The 21591-nt window shown below is 40.5% G+C and overlaps 1 protein-coding gene across 1 annotated transcript in view; it reads left to right on the top strand.

The window, feature by feature from the left end:
• The window catches only part of LOC306823861 (myelin basic protein-like), a 55424-nt gene that overhangs the window by 27433 nt on the left and 6400 nt on the right, over positions 1–21591 (top strand). Inside the window, exon 3 of the mRNA XM_079343738.1 lies at positions 7324–7426. Within this exon, the coding sequence (XP_079199864.1) occupies positions 7324–7426 (103 nt within the window). The remainder of the gene's footprint in view (positions 1–7323; positions 7427–21591) is intronic.

A 21591-nucleotide genomic window follows, 5' to 3' on the forward strand; every position in this document is an offset into this window, starting at 1 on the left:
ACAGGCGGGATGCAGCCTCCTTGGAGGTCGGTTCCGGCCCTTTGGCGGGGGCTGGAGTCGCGGACATAGTGACCAGAAAGGGGGAACTGAATAATAAGTCGGGTTAGGCGCACCGCAACGTGTTAGCCTACCGGCTAGTAATGCTAGCGACCGGAGTTTAGCCCGGGCCAGACGCGAAGCGGGAGGGAGTATGCTCGTCGTAACACGTTAGCAGACTCGGCAACCCAATTAGCCAAACAACCCGAGGCTAGGCTAGGCTAGGTATAGGCTCGCCGTGACACGTTAGCCTCAAACTCGTTAGACTGCACAGTAAACGAATACGATGTAGCCTAAGAACCGCTCGCCTTGACGCGGAGACTGTTCCGAGTCAGCAATATCCTAAAAACGTCTATAACAGACTTACTCAGCAAATCCGAGCTGAAGCCGGGAACCGCGTTCGGCGACGTAGACCTTAACGGGACGTCCGTGAACAGTTTAGCAGTGCCTGACTAGCTTAGCTTCGATAAGCTGAGGGAGCTCCCGCAAGATCTTCACGGGAAGAAAGCGAGAATGATTTGAGGTGGGTGGGTCGACTGTATATATGAGGGGGGCGTGCCCCGAATACAGTTCGACCTGTCTGTCTCTGACAGACGTTGTGTCATTGGAGCTTCCAGATTGGTCACGCCAAGGCGATTCCCATAGTGAAACACCGAACGAAGTTAGAAAAAGAACCCCGATTTGAGATCGGAGCGGCATCCTTCTGAGCAGATAAAAGCAGTCTTAACACACCACACACGGCAGGATTATTTTATGAGATCGTTTTTATGGTGATCTGGGTGTCCTTAAGATTATCGGTAGGGGAGAATTGGGGCCAGCATGTGTGAGAGAGCGAGAACGAGAGAGCACACACAAGAGAGAGAGAGAGCACAGGTGAAGCCGAACTCCTGTTATAAAAAATATTTCCTCTCAAATGCAGAGAAAAAAAAAAGACAGCTAAAGCAAGAGAGCAGAATCACATCAGCTCCAGAGAAAGAGAGAGGGATAAGGTCTACTGTCTGCACTAGTTCAGGTGCCTTGCTCCTGTCAAAACCGAAGCTTCTCATAGCTTCCTTTCGAAAAATGTTGATGTGCAGCTGCAGATTCTGTGCTGGTCTCTTATAAATAACGGAACTTTCAACTAGATCTTGAGCAACCCTGTCCGATTGGTAATATGTGGCGCTTCATGTAAAGAAGCCAGAGTCCTCGTCGCAGCAGCAGTTGAGGGTTTGAATCCGACCTCTACCCTTTGATGCATGTCATCATCCTCATCTCCAAACACTACCTGTCTGTCTCCAGCTGTCCTATCCAAAGAAGGCAAAAGCCCCCCCCCCCCAAAAAAAAAAAAAAAACCTTGTGGAAGAGAGAAAAAAACCTTCACCAGATTCCTTTTAAATGTGATTGGTCATTACATTACATTAGTACGTACTGTTATTTGTTTTTCAGAAGTGCACTTAGCTTGGTGCCATCATTTCTGCCATCTGTGCTTGACATTATTTTCTGCCTCTAACAATATGTCATTAAGGGTTAGACACAGTATGCCCCTGGCAATTGACATCCAATTAAAAGTGTAAAGATTCAATGCTGTTCATGTTTTTTCTTTAGGTCAAACTAAAAAGTAGTTCTATGTGAGAGATTGACGCTAGAGCGAACAGAGCTGTGCCCGCTGAGACCTATATTTTAATATATAATCTAAAGAATATATAATCATTTAGAGGGTTTTTTTTTGTCATTTTTCATAAATGGAAGCTAAATGTTAAATGCAGAATAATGTCATTTAAACATGTTGTTAGCATTTATTTTGTACGTTGAGTTTGATGTTTGTATACGCAGTAGGAATACAAATGGCATTAACTTTGTTTGCAATGATGTTTTTTCATGTGAACATTTGATAGGATGTTACACAACCTTGTTGTGGGTGCAGGCAACATAAATAGAACTGGCATTGATTTTGTTTGCAGTGATTGCACTGTTGTTGGCGCTTCTCAATTTGTTATTGGTGTCTCCATGATTACTCTGGTGTAACCCAGCAGCAGAATGTCTTCCAGTCTTTTTTTTTTCCTCAGTCCTTTGTTGTTGTTGCCATTTCTTAAAATTAATGTCAACGCTTATTTTTTATTTTTTTTTAACTAATTTCGAAAAGTTCCACTTGAAATTGCAGTTTTTGGCTAAATCCATGCCTCTTCATGGCTATCTCATACATGTACTCTGTCATCTCTTTTCTCCTGAACTTCTCTGTCAGGACACTTTATTAATGTGCTGTATTGCTACATTTGCTTGTGTACTTTTTAGTTGTTGTTTTTTCCAAAACTAAATAAAATACTATACATACAGTATATTTTTATCTTTTAAAAATCAATTTTTAACCATCAAAATGTTGGCATTCAGGACTGTTCTGTTAGAACTGGGTGGGTGTGATTTGAACAGATGTGACTCAGCCAACCCACTTTATGACGTTACACTTTGATTCAAATGTTTAAGAATCCTGATTGGTGGATTAATAAACAAAACACTCTCCTTCATAGAAATCTGCTCTAACTTTAGCCATAGAAAGTAAGACTAGTGTTGCACTGATCACGGCATCGATGACAAAAGCGATGCTTAAAGGCCACAAATGATGCAATATACACTTTACCATGTCTTTTTAACACTAGTATGTGTCCCTATTCTGTCACATGTTTTATTCTTACAAAAGTCTATCCTCTATGTCCTTTGCCTGCTCCACATTCAGAAAAGGTGTGCTCAATCAGGCTGTTTGGAGATTTTCCCTTCATGGCATCACAAAGGGCAGGAACACCTCCCCCAGGTGGGTGACGCTCCCACAGATAGGTGTTTGTTCTGCCCTCTGAGTCTGCCTTCACACTGTAAACAATAGGATATGGTGTGAGAAATCCTGAGCCACTCAAGCCTCTTCCAAAGAGGGGCGTGGTCACACACAGCTCATTTGAATTTAAAGTGACAGACACAGAAAGAGCCTGTTCTGAGCAGGGCTGAAATAGAGGGGTTTATATAGGCATGATCAAATACAGGATCAGAGGAGAGTTAGAACAAGAAACTTGACAAACATGTTTTGAGGAGCTCTGAGAACTATTTAAACTGGTTCAAAAAGAAGATAATATGTGACCTTTGAAACAACTTCTTAAGGTCTTTTAAGTTTGTGAGCATTCAAGGTAAAAACAAATGTGATATGAGAAATATGACTCATTAGTTAAGACAGGGATCACCCTTAATCCACTCTTACTTTGAATTCAATATCAGGCTGTTTGAGGATATGCATTTTTTTCATCGTAAATGAATATGATTCAAGTGCGGAACCTATTAACAGAGTCTGGGTCTCTTCAAAACAAAACAAAACAAATATAATTAGTGTCTGTATTTGTGTGTTTGAAGAACAATTTTAAAGCAACATTACTTTAGGACCTTTATGTGATTTGCATAGATAAGTGGCTGTGCATGACACTTCTCTTCCCCCACACTGCTCACAGGAAGGTGTCACAGTTTTTTGTCTCTGTGATCATAATGAGTGCCCACACTTCTTTGAGCCTGACGTTCACTAACCCACACGGTCTGGAAACCTTGAATATAAGAATACATTGTCCTCTGGGGAGAGGGTGAAATCTGAAAGGAGATGACTACAATTAGCAATGCAGGTGCTACATTGAATTGAAAGCAAAAACAGAAATCAACTGTGAATAGCTTCATGCTGTTGAGCAATGAACATGACACGTGGCTACACGCGACAAAAAAAGTCTTTATTTTTCTCTGATCCAGTTATACAAGTGTGTCTGTTCTGGTGGAAGTAACAGCTGAACTGGCATAATGCATCAAGCTCTGACTTCAGTCTGAATCAGTCCGGCGGTGATCGGGAGCTCGATCAATGTTTCAACATGTCTGGAAAGCCTGATTAGGAAAAAGTTGGATGTTGTTTTCATCGTGACACATATTGTGTCATGTGATTATTACAAGGAGCAGCAGTGATGTCAACACATTTGCATCAATCATCGAAGCCAGTTTGTGTTGTTTTTTTTCCTCAGCTAAATTAGACATCAAACAAATGCTTGTGATGCCAATGTTTTTGATGATTATATCACATGAAATCAGAAATCTGTCACTGACGAAGACATTCACAGCTCAGCCTCCTCTGACTCAGACACAAAGTCAGACTTAGTCACAGAACAGGCAGCAGCTATCATTTTGGTTTTAATTCACAGCTTCTCTGATTTAATCTTTATTCTCTCCACTCAGGATTAGCACGGATTGTCTTGTTAAATATTAAAAGATTATTAGGTGAGTCTTTGGTCTAATTTTGACGCAATGCTGTCAAAGAAGTCACCAATACTGCCTGGAACATTTATGATGATGTATTTATGAAACATGCAAAAACATCTCGGGGAAAAAGGATTATAAATAATACACAGATACATGAAACTGAAGAATATCTGCAGTAGCTCAGTCTGTAAGGATCCCAAGACCCTCCTGGGAGTCAGAGGGTCACTGGTTCAAGTCATGGTGTGGACCAAAATATGGAATGTGTCTGGTAGCTGGAGAGGTGCCCTTGACCACGGCACTGAAGAGCTCCCAGCGTAGCAGTGTGTAGCAATCCCACTCTAACATTGCTCCACTAATGCATGTCCACAGGTCCTGTTTGTGCATGCAGGTATTGTATTAGTGCCTACAGTGGGTACGGAAAGTATTTAGACCCATTCAAATTGTTCACTCTTTGTTTCTTTCCAGCCATTTGCTAAAATCAAAAACGTTAATTTTCTTTCTCATTCGTGTACACTCAGCACCCCATCTTGACAGAAAAAAAACTGAAATGTTTGCAAATTTATTAAAAAGAAAAACTGAAATATCACATGGTCATAAATATTCAGACCCTTTGCTGTGACACTCATATTTAACTCGCATGATGTCCATTTCTTCTGATCCCTTTTGAGATGGTTCTGCTCTTTCATTGGAGTCCAGCTGTGTTTAATTAAACTGATTAGACTTGATTAGGAAAGGCACACACCTGTCTATATAAGACCTTACAGCTCACAGTGCATGTCAGCGCAAATGAGAATCAGGGTACAAAGGTATACAAGGTTCTGCAGCACTCAAGGTTCCTAAGAGCACAGTGGCCTCCGTAATCCTTAAATAGAAGAAGTTTGGGACGACCAGAACTCTTCCTAGACCTGGTCGTTCAGCCAAACTGAGCAATCATGGAAAATAACCTTGGTGGGAGAGGTAAAGAAGAACCCACAGATCACTGTGGCTGAGCTCCAGAGATGCAGCAGGGAGATGGGAGAATGTTCCACAAAGTCAACTATCATCGCAGCCCTCCACCAGTCGGGGCTTTATGGCAGAGTGGCCAGAAGGAAGCCTCTCCTCAGTGCAAGACATTTAAAGGCCTGCATAGAGTTTTCCAAAAAACACAGAAAGACTCCCAGACTATGACAAGGAAGATGCTCTGGTTTGATGAGATCAGATAAGATTTAACTTTTTGGCGTTAATTCTAAGCGGTATAAAGCCAGGCACTGCTCATCACCTGCCCAATACTTAAAACACCCCCATAGCATCATGCTATGGAGGTGTTTTTCAGCGGCAGGGACAGGACGACTGGTTGCAATTGCAAAAAGGAAAGATGAATGTCGGCCAAGTACAGAAATATCCTGGAAGAAAACCTCTTCCAGAGTGCTCAGGCCCTCAGACTGGGCCGAAGGTTCACCTTCCAAGAAGACAATGACCTTGAGCACACATCTACAATAACAAAGGAGGGGCTTCAGAACAGCTCTGTGACCATTCTTGACTGGCCCAGCCAGAGCCCTGAGCTAAACCCAATTGAACATCTCTGGAGAGACCTGAAAATGGCTGTCCACCAATGTTCACCATCCAACATGACAGAACTGGAGAGGATCTACATGGAAGACTGGCAGAGGAAATCCAGGTGTGAAAAACTGCATCACTTTGCAGAAGACTCATGGCTGTGCTAGTTCAAAAGGGTGCTTCTACTCAATACTGGACAAAGGGTCTGAATACTTATGACCATGTGATATTTCAGTTTTTCTTTTTTAATAAATTTGCAAACATTTCTACATTTCTGGGGGTTTTTTCTGTCAAGATGGGGGATGAGTGTAAATAAATGAGAAATAAAATTAACTTTTTTGATTTTAGCAAATGGCTGGAATGAAACAAAGAGTGAATAAATACAACAATGTGAACTTGTCAAGAACGAAGTAGTCACATATGTGTACAAAGACCTTTAATTCAAAAATATTAAATATGTGGCATATAATAAGTCACCCTTGCGATAGTACCAAATAACACATTTATCTTTAATGATATGGAACTTGACATAAATGAAAATTCAGACTTCAAAAGGAAAATCAAGTAAAGAATAACATATGTTGGTTGTAATCACAGACTGGAACCTGACAGGGTGAGACAAGACCCAGATGTTAAAGGGTCTGTTTCTTGTGTCTCATTTCCTACACAGCTACTTCTAAAGAAATCAGTCACAATATGTTGATATAGAACTGATTTTATTGATTTAAAAAATTTTTTTTTCTTTTGCTAAAGACGTCGTGAAGTGCGTTGGAATCTACTGAAGCTGCATCTATAACAACAGTTAACTGTAACTTTCTTCAAATGAGTCGATCAAGCTGTCATTACGCACATTAAAGTCATACGTTTCAGCCGATGGGTGAAGTGAGACAAGTTGAACAAATCTGCATGAATCAGTGCAGAACCATTCCTGAGTGTTTCTGCTTCGTCATGTTTTCTTGTTCATTACCTAGTTTTTAAAACAACATCATATCCCATGTCGTGCTATCATTAGAGATAGTCCCTCCAGATTCTGTGATTAGAGCTGCATCCCTGCTAACCGTGGGATTGTCTTTGAAGCGGTTTGTTCTTCTTAACGTCGGTGCTCTATCAGGGGATAGCAGACCGTCGCTAGGCGTAATTGGTCAATTTAGAGTCAATTATTAAACACAGCCATGTAATAGATAAAGTTATTTAGCACATCAATCACATATTAATAACAAATAAATAAGTGATTATGAATACAATATTCAAGGACATAACCTTGATTTTTGAACTGGCAGCAATAATTGGCAAATATCAATATTAATACTGCATCGTCTTTTTGAATGTGAAATAAATGGGTCTGAGCATAATTCTGCTTTAATTATAAAGTCTCTATCGATCTCTCGCCCTCTCTCTCTCTCTTTCTCTCTCACTCTCTTTTTGTTAGTGTCTTTCTTTGCTCGGTTGTCATGGCACCTCAGTAATTCACCTCTCCAATCTGTTTCTGTGTTCCCATTTAAGGCTTCATCACCTGAACCCGAAGCAGCGCAGACACTACAAGCAGCAGCAGCAGTGCCAGAAGTAGAAGCTGCAGCAGAACCTGAATCCCAAGATGAAGTCTTTGGTAAGAGGTCAAGCCACTCCTGAAACCAATGTATATTGACAATACAAACAACTCCCTGTCTTGTACAGCCTTCACTATGTGGAACAACTATAGCACGTTATTGAATCACATTAATTCTACCAAATTTACAGTAAGATTTGAATAAAGAGACGAAAAGTCAACTTTTTGATCACCATATAATTTGTCAGCTCTCAAAGAGTTTATATCCAAAAAAAGTAATACTTTAAAAGAAAAAGTTGTTCAGGGTAGCTCTTGCTGAAGCCACCATTAAGCGTTTAAAAAAGGTTTGAAATGTGTGACTAATGCATCGGATTAACCTGAAATGACAGCTTGAACCCTGACACAGCTAGTTTTGCTTTTCCCGAAGCTATCTTTGCTCAGTATCTGTTTTAGTTCTTTATTTATGGCAATGGTTAATGCATCTTCACAATCAGGCTCAGTGGCTGTTGGTTCCATTATGTGACGTCTGATGGACTGACCTGCCTTTTTGAACAGTTTTACAATTATAGATGATGGATGAAACTAAATGGTCTGTGGAAACCATCCATTTTTCATACTGATAAAAGTTAAGTCGGTGTTCCATTCCCTTAATAGTATTCATTGTGAACCACCTAGAGAGAGAGGACGAGGTTTTCAACAGGTTTTTGTAATTCTAATTTGTGTAATACGGCAGCTCAGCAGATGAGGGCAGAGTTCAATGCACAACAGAAGAGGGCTCCTCTACACTCAGTTTACTGATTTAAATACTCAATACAAAGAAGACAGTTTGCTGAAAATGTGGTGAGTGTTTTATTTATTTTGTTTAAGGCTTGAGATGGGTACGATAGGGTCTAAAGCGCAGTGTTTGGGCAATGCATTAGGTTAAAGTGTGTAGAACAATGGCATAAACAAAACCCATAAACACTTTGCTGAGATGCAAGTTTTCCAAGAAACATCCTCTATCTCGTTTGTCTGGTCACCAGGTGTGAGTGCATGAATGTCTCCGAGGCACCCTGTTGGCTCTTCAAGAGCTTTTCAAAGATACAGAATAGGGCACCTCCCAGGGTGACCCACAGTTTCTATTTATTCTTTTTTTTTTTTTTTTTTTTTTACCTCCAGTATGTGCTGTGGCCAAATGCCCACAAGACAAATTTCCCTGACATCAAGTGTGTTGGCTTGTTGTTGCTGCCTGCCTTGGTAATGTGTCAAAAAGTAAAGTGAAGAAAAGAAAAGGAAAAGTTTAAAACAGGGACAGTTTTATTTATTTATTTTCATGCATGATAAAAAAAAACTGAAGACGCTGAGCACATTTGTGTAGGATGAGCACAGAATGTTCAATAGACAAACGCTGTCTTTGACTCTCTGTCAGTCTTCAGGGTGAACTGAGGTGAAGACGGACAGAAGAAAGGTTTGGCTGTATGTCCTGTCTCAAGTGGCTACTGTACAGCTGCATATTTGATTTTGATGCCAAAACATTGTATGTTGAGTTACATTCTTCTTACGGTTCTACAAAACCTTTATTTAATAACTTGAACTCTTGAGGCGAAAAAAATCAATAGAAAAAATGATAAAAAAGTGTTAAAGGGTCTTGAGCTTGTAAAGTGGTTTTTGACTCTTTTGACCACTCAAAGTGCATATACACAGCAGGTCACGTATACCTATTACCACCCATTCACACACTGCTGGCAGAGGTTGCTGTGTAAAGAGACCACCAGAAATAACTAATCTCATTCATACACATTCACACACCAACAAGGCCGAGGTAGTCACTTGTTCTTACCCAAGACATGTGGCTTCAGGGACTGGGAATGGAATCCTCAACTTTGCGGATTAGAGAAGAACAACTCTACTGAGCCACTGTTTATTAGAGATTAGAGAATTTATTATACTAACCTTTCCAGTCAAAATAATGATTAACTCAGCAAACACAAATTTCCCAGGTTACATTCAGTTTTATGAGGTGATTCCATTGAGTGTCATTAATCATAGCTTTCACAGACTATGCTGGAGTTGATATATAATGCACATTCATCAAGTCTAAGCTCAGTATACTTGAAAGCCAGTGTTGTTGGAGAGTCCTGAGTGCAAACCTTTTGCATTCAAAGCAATAATAACACAGTGTTTGTTGTGAATTTTGTGTCCCCTTCAGTGCCTTATGTAAAATCCATAAGTGTGAACTAAAAAGCTTTAATCATGAAGCTTTAAACAAAAATTAGACGCAGCTGGAAACGAGTTAAAACTGGCAGGAATATTAATCCGCAACTGATGATTTTGACAGCATTACTGACTGTTACTCCACGCAGCTGGAGCTAATCACCACTAATTATGCATGAGACATGCCCTCTCCTCTTAATTAAGAACTGATTAAGTGATATTTAGAGTTTGTAAAAGAGAGAGAGAGAGAGAGCGGCTGTCCTGATACTGCCCAAAAGATAGAGTGGTGAGTCCTTTTTACAATCATTTTCTAGCTTGTTGCGAGAAATCTTCATTTAAGAAGTTAGTGAATGACTAACAGGAGCAAATATAGGGTGTTTCATTTCTTTAGTTAAATTAGTGTGAATAACATCGGCAATCTTGGAGATCAATTTATAAGATTAATTCAAGAAGGGGTTCAGATGACCTAGCGGTTTGTAGCACATGCACATGTTACGGAGGCTTTAGCCTTTAAATCGAGCAGCCAAGATTCCTGCAGATCTTTTCCAGCATGTCATTCCCCGCGGTCTTTCCCTGATTTTCTACCCTTTCCCCTCCAAAGACGGCGAATAAAACCCAGAAATAATCAACTGAAGATCAAATCTAATTCAAAAGATTACCGTAGATTGAATGCAGTGGGATATTCATTAAACATCTATCTTGACATTTTTCTGGTGATGTACATAGTTCATAAGTGTGGGTAATATATATATTTATACATAAATATAATGTATACTGGCTCAAACTGGTTCTTTTTTTCTTTTTGCTATTTGATTCTGTTTATATTTCCTGTTTTACTGTTTTTTTGGAGCTGTTGTAAGACCCAAATTTTCCCCATTGGGGGATCAATAAAGGTTATCCTTATCCTTAATTTGTGGCTGCTAAAGGTTTGGTTAATCTTTGTGAGATGTAAACGAGTTGATGTAGGTTTCAATTACATTATTTTAAAATACTCAACTGTGCATTTTTTGTTGTTCCTAATATTACAGACTACATACTGAGTCAGTAAATGTAGGTCGGTTTCATGCCCTCTTTATGTATTGTAGTGAGGTTCATTTTGTTTGTATTTATTTTCATCTAACCTATGCCGTCCACGACCTGCCTGTGTCAGATTGGATAATCAGGATGTGGCTGTTACATATAGCTGTGGTCTAGTGTACTCAGCTGTGCTTGCGGCAGTACCTGTGAACAATTCTCATAACTTTAAGACTCTCAAACTTTACACACAAACACAAATACCATAGAGGTTATAAAAAAGAACTAAAAAGTAAAAGTTAGAATGCATTGAAGTATTTTTAGATCAACTACTAAACCAGAACATTAACAACTATCTACATGTATTCTTACGATAAGCTTTCATACCGACCCTAAAATGCTTCAGAAGTCCTTTGACTTTTCTTTTTTTTTTTATTCAGTGGACTTTCTTTGTTAGTTCTTGGCTTGTGTTCATTAACAATATGGATTATATTCTCCAGCGTCTGGGGAAGGTTCATCATAAAGGATGGATTACTGACTGCCTTGAAATAAAGGTCACTGTTTACATATCGTCAAACGAAACACATTTCTCAGCCCTAGTTGCCGTCTGGTGAACACTCATAGCTGCATGATCGAATCTTCCTGGGTGTTTATTGATTTCAGGTCATGACAGCTTCTTTCCTGTATGTAATCATGCCTCTTTGTTCATCGGGGAACTTATCAAATATCCAACCCTCTGCACCCATCTGCTCTTTTCTCACAGATGCATTCGAACCAGCAGAGAAATTATACCTTGATTAAGCATTTTTTAGATTTTTTTTTTCAGATTGATGCGCTAGATACTCGATACTCCTTCTCCTGCAACTAATGAATCTCCCATGTGTTCAAACTTATCATTGATGAGCATGAGACACAAGCGATACTTCAAATTAAGCAGCCCACACTGCACATAAAGTATTTTCAGAGTTTTAAGTCTTCAGGGACAGCATGGCTGACATACAAATGTTCTAATAGCTGTATCGTTTTAATGGCTCGATCGTTGTTAAACTCAGCTTCCTCAACAGCATCTGTTCACATAGGGAAAATAACACAACATACACAAAATAAATACGGATGCAGGTTTAAGAGGTGAGCACTTGGTAATAACCACGGATAGCTTGAGGTGTAGGCAGACATCGTGGTGTGTATTTCTTTATTTGTAAAGCTTGGAAAGCAGCTTCAGATCACTTAGTGTTTAACTAGTATATGATTGGTAAACTCAGCTCTCTGATGGTGTAAAAATCTAATGTTTAAAAGCCATTTTCATCTCTTGGCTGTTAGGATTCAGTTAAAACCTCATTCTTACAAATGGCCCAAGGCTGATCTAATCTAGCACCATTACGTTGATACTGAGTGTTGGCTAAATAAAATAAAAGGAGTTTCTACCAAGTTGGCGCGCTGTGAGTGGTTTATGAGGGGCAGAGAAGCCGTGTTTTATTGAGGCCTGTTTTGGTGAAGTTGTAATCAGCAGCCGTCATGACTCAAGCCAGCCTGTTCTGCGACTGGGGATGTCTCCGTGCAGCACTTCCTGTTTGCACTGCTTTTCCACTGAATGGCAAACAGCACCATCAGCTGTGCGGCTGTTAAAAGCCCATTATGGCTCCATTACCTGGCCCAGCCGATGGCAGTCCTCTGCTCTGCTAAACAGACCTCCTCTATCTGCCTGTTCTGTCCTGACTAGGGATGGAACGATTCACCCGACACCGATACGATTCACAACACTGGGTGCACGATGCCATTCTTTCACGATTTATTTCATGAAACGAGACAAATTATGACTAATGAAGATTCCTTTAATTTTTCATGAAAACACCAACGAACCTTGTAATCTTTTTCGACTCTTACATTCATTTTGGCCGAGCTTGGCTACAAACCTGCTTGTTGGGATGTTTTGGGGGTTTTTCCGCTCCGCAGCTGCCATGATCACGCCTGATTGTTACAACCAACCGTCTCTGCTCTACACCCGCTGACACTCACCGTATTACTGACTTTTTGATAAGTTTTGATGAAAAAATTGCACCAGCGAAACATATTTTTTAACAGCGGAATTGACACATCATGTTTTTCTGTCACATCTGTCACATCTGTTCCAGTTCATCTGATTTGAGAAGGCATTATGTTCAGTTGAATCCCCCACATTACATCATAACTGACTAAAAAGTAAAATCCATCGGAGAAATATAAGTTATTATTCCACTAAACATCTTCTCTCTTGGTCTGGCTTTGATTAGATACTTCATATAATCAGCCTGCGTGTGTATCTCTGACTGCTCCTGCTACGTGTGCATTCGGCGTGCACTATTGCTGCGTTCCAGTTGAATTGGGAAGTGGAATATTTCGAGTTCCCCATCGGAAGCGTCAACAGGAACGCTCCCTGAAGTCGTGTTTACTAGTCGGAGGAACTCGGAGTAGCCTGAGTTAAAATCCAACATGGCTGCTGCGTTCATTAACCGTACGTTAAAGCTGTAATTATAGTGTTTATCAGCCGCTTGCTTCTTTTGTGTGATTAAATCAATCACAATGACAGTATCGTGCAAGTTCTTTCTGTGGACATGCTGTTTTTGTGCACAGACTATCACGCAGTGTGTTGTTATTATCTAGCATTAGTCAACAAAACTAAGTTTCTCCTTGAGGTGTCTATGATGCTTCTCCGGCTCTCTGGACCACGCTCAACTCGGGTGTGACGTCATTCCCAGGTCCTTCCTCCCAACTCTCCAATGAAGGCCCAAAACCCCACCCCTCTAAAAAAACAAAACAGCTGAACCTTGTTCAGAACAAGGTACAACACTTAATCCTTCAAACAATAAAAGAGCAGGCTCCACAAACCTATAAACAATAACAACATTCATGTTCTTACCTAGTATCTTCTACTGCATTGCTGCGACATGGAAATTGGCACATTTTCTATAAAAGCCCTTTAAGGGTTCTTAAAATGTCAACATGATCCATAAAAAAGTAGATTAACTCTGCTTTGTAACGCTGTGCATCACACATACAGTCTCTAGTCTCTTAATACAATGAATCTTTAGAGGTGATTGGATGCATTAAAAGCTTTGCCATAAGCCGTATGAAACCTAAATAGGCCCTATTACAGTGAGTACATTGAAGGATAGACGTCATTAAGCCCTGGTCTGCTATGTTCACACATAGAGAAAACAAGGATGCAAGTGTAAAGGGGCTTTAAGCTGTTTCTCTGGAGCAATTCAGAATATCGGCTTTTGTAATTAGTAACTCTCCTTCTCCACCCGCACTCAAGAAGAGAGCTTTAATTAAATGAATCCATAGGGGTTACCTTGGCTCTTATGTTGCACGTCAATTTTTTCTCATGCCAAAGAGTTGGACGAAAAGTTTTCAAAGATAAAGAACAGAGCACAAGTGACGCTTTGACAACAAAAGCAAAAGTGTGTTTTCCTAATATTACCTACATGTTAACTTGTGAAGGCGATTAACTTCTTCTAGAGAGGAAAATGTACGAGAGATGAACACTCGGCTGCACTGACAGAGACAGAAGTCACTCCTGAGTGATCCAGAGGACAGCTTCTTTGGTCTCACAAGAAATGACACACTGTCTGTGAAGAACTCATCAGAATTTCTACTGAAGAGTTTTTTTTTTTTTTTTTTGAAAATCAGTGTTTCGAGGCTGCTATAGGAATGTTGATAAGTGTATTCTCTCTCAACTATAACAGCAACTTAGTAAAAAAAACTCCTCCACCCTGGGAGTCATGAATTAAGGAAGGATGTAAAAATGTACATAATTATGAGCAGTGGGACACAAACATGAACTAAATGCACAGTGAACAACAAATTAGATCTTATTTTTATAATCCTGTTTAAATTAGAAAAGACTCTGAGAACTTACTTTGTCTCCTGGCTACAATATGTATTTTATTGTAACCCTGCTAACCCGACTAAAATCCAAGTTGTGCTTCATTTCTCCCTGAAAATTTGAAGAGAGCAAAGAGAAATGGATGGATCAGAAAACGCTCAGCTTCTTAAAACAAAGCAGTTTTTGACAGAAGTAAGTAGCTGGCATGGACACAATATAAGAGATTGTCCTCTGAAGATCGTTTTCCATTTGAGATTCAATCTTTCTTAAGGTCACACTTGAGCCTGTATTCAGGATATTGAATGATATTGGTGTGAGCCAGTTATCACATATTTTATACACTGTGTGCTTCACTTGTAATTGCTTCAGGGACACACGGGCTGCTCTTGAAATCTTGGAAACAGCTCCAACAGATTGCATTGATTTGGTCAGAGGCTATTGGGGTTAGTCAGAGTGTTCTTCTTTACCACTGGCCGAGAGGAAGCAAGGGCATGATCAACCACTCCCCACCTCACTGTTTTCTCATTACAGAGGAGCCTCTGAAAACACAGATCAACCTGTAATGCAAAGAGAGTAAGAGCATGCTCTTCAGAAACAAGATTTCATCCTCTGAAGGTTTTATATCAGGGCTAGATTATAAGCAAGAAGGGCTGGATGTTGGAGTTAAAGCAGGTCTGTGCGATGTGATGTAAACGGCTTGTTTTTCATGTATCGACGTGTCCTTCATCCAGCCCACGCAGCCTCCTCTGCTTACTTCACTTATAATTTTATTTTTGTCCTAGTTCGGCAGCCGTCTTTTAAATACTAAATGTCTTTTTGTGGTCTGTTCGAAAAAAATGGTCATAGAGTGTTGGTTTTTATTATAATTATTAATGGCTTTTATTTCATTAGATAGAAATAACGTCTAGCAGATATCCTAATAAGAAGAACAGAAAAATAGAGTGTTCACGATAAAACTATAAATGATTTAAGGCTTAAAACTTGGAATCAAACAAGTTGATTTTCTTTGTCATACAAGGTTATGTCGATGCCAGTCTCTCCCAGCTGTAGAAAAAGGAAAGTGACATTTTATCCTTGATGATGCAAGTCTTCACAAACTCCTGAACCAACACCTGACCAGTCAGCATAACAGTGGACCGTCTGTGGCTGTACACAACACAAATGACTCTTGTGAGAGCAGTAAAAGTGAAAGTAAAATCTAAAATTGAATGATCTGTAGGGATAGGACTAAAATGTGTGATTTGAAGCATTCGGGTTTCTGTTTGATATATGAGTAGTGGAAACAGCTGTGGGAGAGAGCAAAAAGAGACGACACATAATCTACTACTTTGCAACCTCAGAACCCATCAGCAGTAGGGATGGAAAGATTCATCAGTGAGGCAGTGAAAGATTGATTCAAAGTTGTCCCGGTTCGAATCGGTTCTCTGAAAAATGAATGGCAGTACTATCTTGAAGCAGCTGTCGAGCAGAGGAGGTTGGTTGTAATAAGCAGGCGTTATCATGGCAGTGGAAGCATTTTGGCTTCCCAAGACGATGCAACAAGGCAGAACTTCACAAATAGCACAGCCAAAATGATGCAGAATTTCATCAACAGCAGACGCTCCAATCACCTCCAGATTCTCTTAAAAAAAGTCGTGAGATAATCGTATCGTTAGTTGAGTGAATCATTACGTCCCTAATCAGCAGTACTTCAACTATGATTTAACTTTGATGAATGATGTTAAACAGATCTCTACAAACAAGTACAGATCACTTGGTGCTCTCACTTCTCGAGTTGCTACTTGATTTAGCGGAAGCCAGAAAAAGCTAGCTCTAACTCCCAAAAGCTATAACGTTTGGTCGAAGATAGGAGACGAGTTCCAACATTTAAGTGAACCAAGCAGTTAAAAACTAACTTGGAAATAGATTATAGATATTATAAAACCCCTCCAAGGAACTGAAGACAAATGCACATGTAGTCTGTGATGATCTTCAGTCATGCTAATATTTGAGCTCTCATTTTACGATCAGCCATGACTTTGCCACAATTGCAACGTTCCAAAAAACTGTTTGCCGTCCACTAAACCCTCTGAAAACCGTTCGAGCCTCACTGACAGCGAATGCAGCACCACATTGCGAGTCTGAAAGTGTGTCCCTGTGCTGTATATTTGTCTTCTGTACACATTTATAAGTGCAGTGGCTCAGTCATTTGTGTCTGTGGCGGAGACTGACGCTGACTGGTACGGGCCCTGGCACTGCCAACATGAAGCGCCTCCTTTCCTCTCAATTCAAAAGCTCTGATTGTTAAAGGGCAACATCACTGGACCAGTGTTCTGTGGTTTGACACCATTGTTCAGATTCTCCCTCTGTCCCCTCTCACCTCTCATTCTTGCCTTCTGGCGTCTGATCTCTTTCCCTTTTCTGAAGGTTTTTTTTTTTTTTTTTTTTTTCATTCAGAGGAATAATCTAAAATCACTCAAAATTCCAAAAGATCTACTGCATGTAATCCACCCCTCCATGATCCACCTAAGCAATCCTGTTAATACAGGTTTATTCACTTCCTTGTGTCTTGAGCTTTCCTTATCGATTTTATAAAGACGCAACCCTCTCTTAAACTTCTCTATGGATTCTCGGCCTGTGTGTTAGTGCGCTTCGTTGCGAGAGTTTTGTGCCTCAGTGCTACCATGAGTTCAGTAGACCACGTCATCCAGCTTGGACCATCTGGCAGGACAATCACTGAGTGTGCATGTGTGTTAGCAGCTGGGTCTGTGGCTACAAGAGTCCAAGGGGAGGGGATGATGGGTAACCAAGAGAGTACTACTGTATCCCTTATGCCCAACAAGATGGACTGGAGGCCTTCCCCTCGGAGGAAAACTACAAACTCAGCCTGAAGTGGACGAAATGCAGCAAAAAGTGTCCTTGTGATGTTTGGACATCATATGTTTCATTAAGAAACATATTGAAGGCTCATCCACTTGAGATCCACAATTCACTCTTGGCAGTAAATTGTGTGTCACGGTTTACTGATGTTGGTAAATGTTGCTTCAGTGCTTGTGTTTGACATCTGTTGGAGTGGTCCCAAGGAAACAAACAGACACAAACAGAAGGGAAAACACTTTTCATGCTCACCTAACGCAGCTGGCGAGGAACACTGTTTGATTTGGTAGCATCGCCTTGGGTCAAGGTTGTTGTTTGTTTTTTTTTTAACTTGTTCCCCCATATTGGCTCTGTTCAGGAAACTCCTGCCCCCTTTAGTTAATATTTTATCACCATGCACTAAAGTTTTTGGAAGCTGACAACACTGGTAGCAAACAGTCAGCGGTGTGGTAATACTTTGGTTTTAGCATTTAGTATAAAAACAAGAAAGAGACAACGATGAACAGAAACATGACTGAGTATACATCATTTTGCCTACAGAGTTCGGCTGAGTTTACAACATCAGACTCCAGCAGGCTTTTATGTTACTAACGTGAAGCTGCTGATTGTTACACACGCAGACACCAGCTGGGACCTGCATGATGCAGATCGTTCAGTGTAACCTAAAACAAAAAAAAACAAAAAAAAAAGAAAACTCCAAGGGGGCATCAGAAACGAACCGAAACGCGTGACTAAAACCCAAGGTTCGAATACAACCTTAGGCTCAGTGGGCTGACTTAATTGTTGCATCCCTGACACTTACTGAGGCTTCACTGCCTTTTCTATTTGGATTATTATAACTGATTTTAGTGTGCCATTAAATAACAAAATATTAAAGTGTGTAGTTGGGTATTCTGTGGTGTATTAAGCAAGGGAAAAGGAAGACGAGAGATTGGAGATTTCTTTGTGACATCTGTCTATTGGGTGCACAAAACTTGCTGTACTTAATGAAGTTGCCTGCTTGTAATCGCATTCACTGCAGTATCATAATCTGCATTCATTCATTTTTAACTCGTAAAGCTTTATCATATCAATTATTTAAATTGAGCCTTGGTGCACTACTATACCTTGTTATGTTTTCCACTGTGTGAAAAGTGACTAGATGGCCATATATAGGTCAGCATGAAATAACAATGGATGTAGCTTTACATCCATCCTGACAGCCTTGGGTTGACAGAGCATCATGATACTGAAGTTAAAGTTTCAGTCAAAGCTTTTGACACAAGTATCCAACTGGTTTAAAAACGTCAGATCATTCATCATGTCCACTTCCCTGTAGAAGTGTGTATTCACGTGTTTCGGTGTCTCCACTGGTGAGGAAATGTCCCATGCAATACACCAATGGCATGCAACCCATGTCGAGCTCTATTCTTCCTCTGTGCTGACTCACTGTCCCACTAGAGATACTCATTCATACAGGCTGCCAATGAAACACCTCATCCTCCACAAACATGTCTGTCATGACAGAGATATAGTCATTTGTGAACTCACCAGACTCATAGTACATAATTCATGAGTCAGCTATAGCAGAAAAAAATACATTCATGTTTGAAGGCTGGAATCTGGTGAATTTATTGATTCAATCAACAACTAAATGTTACTGTTTAAGTGTCTTGTCTTGTTTTCCAACCTTTTGAATATGAGATTTTAGAAGTCAGTCAATTGTCAATACATGTTTTATTTAGGTAGTCCCCTATCACTAGGAGGTGTGTGTGTGTGTGTGTGTGTGTGTGTGTGTGTGTGTGTGTGTGTGTGTGTGTGTGTGTGTGTGTGTGTGTGTGTGTGTGTGTGTGTGTGTGTGTGTGTGTGTGTGTGTGTGTGTGTGTGTGTGTGTGTGTGTGTGTGTGGGGGGGGGGGGGGGTTCTATATCAGAACCCGTTGGCTATCATCGGAGGATGAGCTTGATTTTAAAAGTAGCATTATCTCCTTGTTTCACTCTTGTAAGCTGCATATACTGTACATGCAGATATCTACTTGTAGACGTTAATTAAACATGTACCATTGACGACCGGACAGGGATTGAATTTGAGTGGATTCCAAACAGAGACCAATACGCTTTAGTCACCAAATTTGATGTTACGCCTACAGATCCTGCACCTTTATGCAGAAAGCTAGTTAGGAATCAATCGTAGTATACGCGAAAGTGGCTTTAAATAACTATGTTTTAATTGCTAAAAACTTTGAGAAGAACCAGACTCATTTGTGAACAGCCATCTGCTGCTACCAGATGGGCGAACAACGTAGGACAGAGTTAGAGACTGAAAGAGATCGGTGGGTAGAGAAACTGACTGACAGATACACAAACAGGCATATATAAGCACAGCGACAACAGGTCCTACAGAATTTGTGTCGAGATTCCAGTAAAACTTGTGGAAATAATCCCACAGTTCAGATCAGAGCTCAGATATGTGTCGGAATTGGATTATTTTTTGGATCATCCAACGCAGAAAAAATATGTTTCTGAAATCGCGTTTCTCCTCCTTTACAAGCCATGACTCATACTATGCATGTCAACAGCACTAGAATTCAAAGTGCATCTTAACAATGTATCACCTCCCTTTTAGTCCCTTTTTTTTAAAACATGCTTTTTAAAGTCTTGAAATACAACAGACGGTAACGCAACAAGCAGCATCATTATCAACAACAGTATTTTACCCAACATCAGGGACAAAAAAAAAATATACGTCTGCATACCAGTTTGCTGTAAGATATAAAAGCACATTTCTCTTATTAGCTTGACAATGTCAAACACATAACGTGCACACACAGTTCATTTAGCGAATGTTTGAGTGAGGCTGCTCCTGTACCTCGCGTTGTTTGTGTCAGACAGACAATGGAGGATGCGTAGAGTACAGGGACTTTATCTTCCATTTGGATGGAGCACTGCACCGACATTAATGTCCTCCTTGTTCACGATGAATGTGCACTGATAAACTTGCCATTGATCTGCTTATCACATGCGGCTTTGGTTCTGAACGTAGCAGAAACTGTGATCTGTTGCTCCCCAAATTGTGACCTTTGAATAATGACAAAATGCAATACATACGACGACTGACAATAGTTATTGTAGCAGGTTGAGTCAAGCAGGTACCATGGTAGCAAGCACTCCCAAACCTGTAAAATGAGAGAGAACAAAAACTCTGTGCTAATGGTACATGAATTCAAACAGAAAAAAAGACAGGAGGAAGAGCTTGGTGTATTTACTTCCTCTGCAGGCCTCCAATGTGAACCTGCAACACACAGACAGACAGACACACACACACACACACACACACACACTTCTTCTTTCAAACCAATACACCAAGACAAATTCCTTGTATATGTAAATGTACTTGGTATTGAAAGACCATGCTGATTCTGATTCCTCCATACAATATAGAAGATTTTAGTCGGACGTTCTTTTGGCTTGGACAAGGCAAGATGTTGAAGTGAAGTTTGTCTTCACCTCCAAACATCCCTCCCCATTCAAAGCCCCTGCTCAAAGTGAAGTTCAAAGGTCATCAACATGGCTTGGGTTCAGCAATAAGAAGGGAGTGGTTCTTCTGTCCCTCTTATCTCGTCCAGAACAATCTCCGTAGGACTGATGTCCTGGATGCCAGATGGGGTTCAGAGACAGAGAGTGGCTTTTTACTTGAGGCTGGTGGGTGCTTCAGATCCACCATGAATGCAGTGTGCAGAGAGATTCTCAGCCCCGGGTGGGAGGTTTGGTCCGGGTCCACATAGCGAAGGGTGTTTTTTCAGAGGAATGCTTCCCGTGCTTCGGTCCCACCACAGTCCTTGTTGTTGTACCAGATGCTAGGCCGCACATCCTCTTCACACCGAGGAAGAGGAGGAAAATATGAGGAGATTGAGGCCCACTCCCTGCATACTTCCTCCCGTCCAGATGCTGATCTTTCCCCTCTTGCACAGATCAGAATTTCTTTGCTCAACATATAAGATGCCATACGACGATGTCTCAGATAATTGTGGTTGAACAGATAATCACATATCGACGGTATAGGAAAAGTTGCGGTGATCGTTATTTTTTCTTGGCTCAATAATCAACGACTTCGAGGCAACGAACCATGTCATTTGTCCCCTACAATTTCTTTTTCAGCACGTTGGCTGTCAAAGGACCTTGCGAGTTTTCATGAAGAATTAATCAAGAAGAGGTAACAGGCTGTTATCTTGTCTACCTCAGAGTGCAATAATGGCTGGTTACAAGAAACAACATGCATTTTAAATGAGGCCAGCATCTCTCTGTGCTTCAAAAGGTCAT

This window comes from Symphodus melops (assembly GCF_947650265.1).
Source record: "Symphodus melops genome assembly, chromosome: 5".
Classification (NCBI taxonomy): Eukaryota; Metazoa; Chordata; class Actinopteri; order Labriformes; family Labridae; genus Symphodus; species Symphodus melops.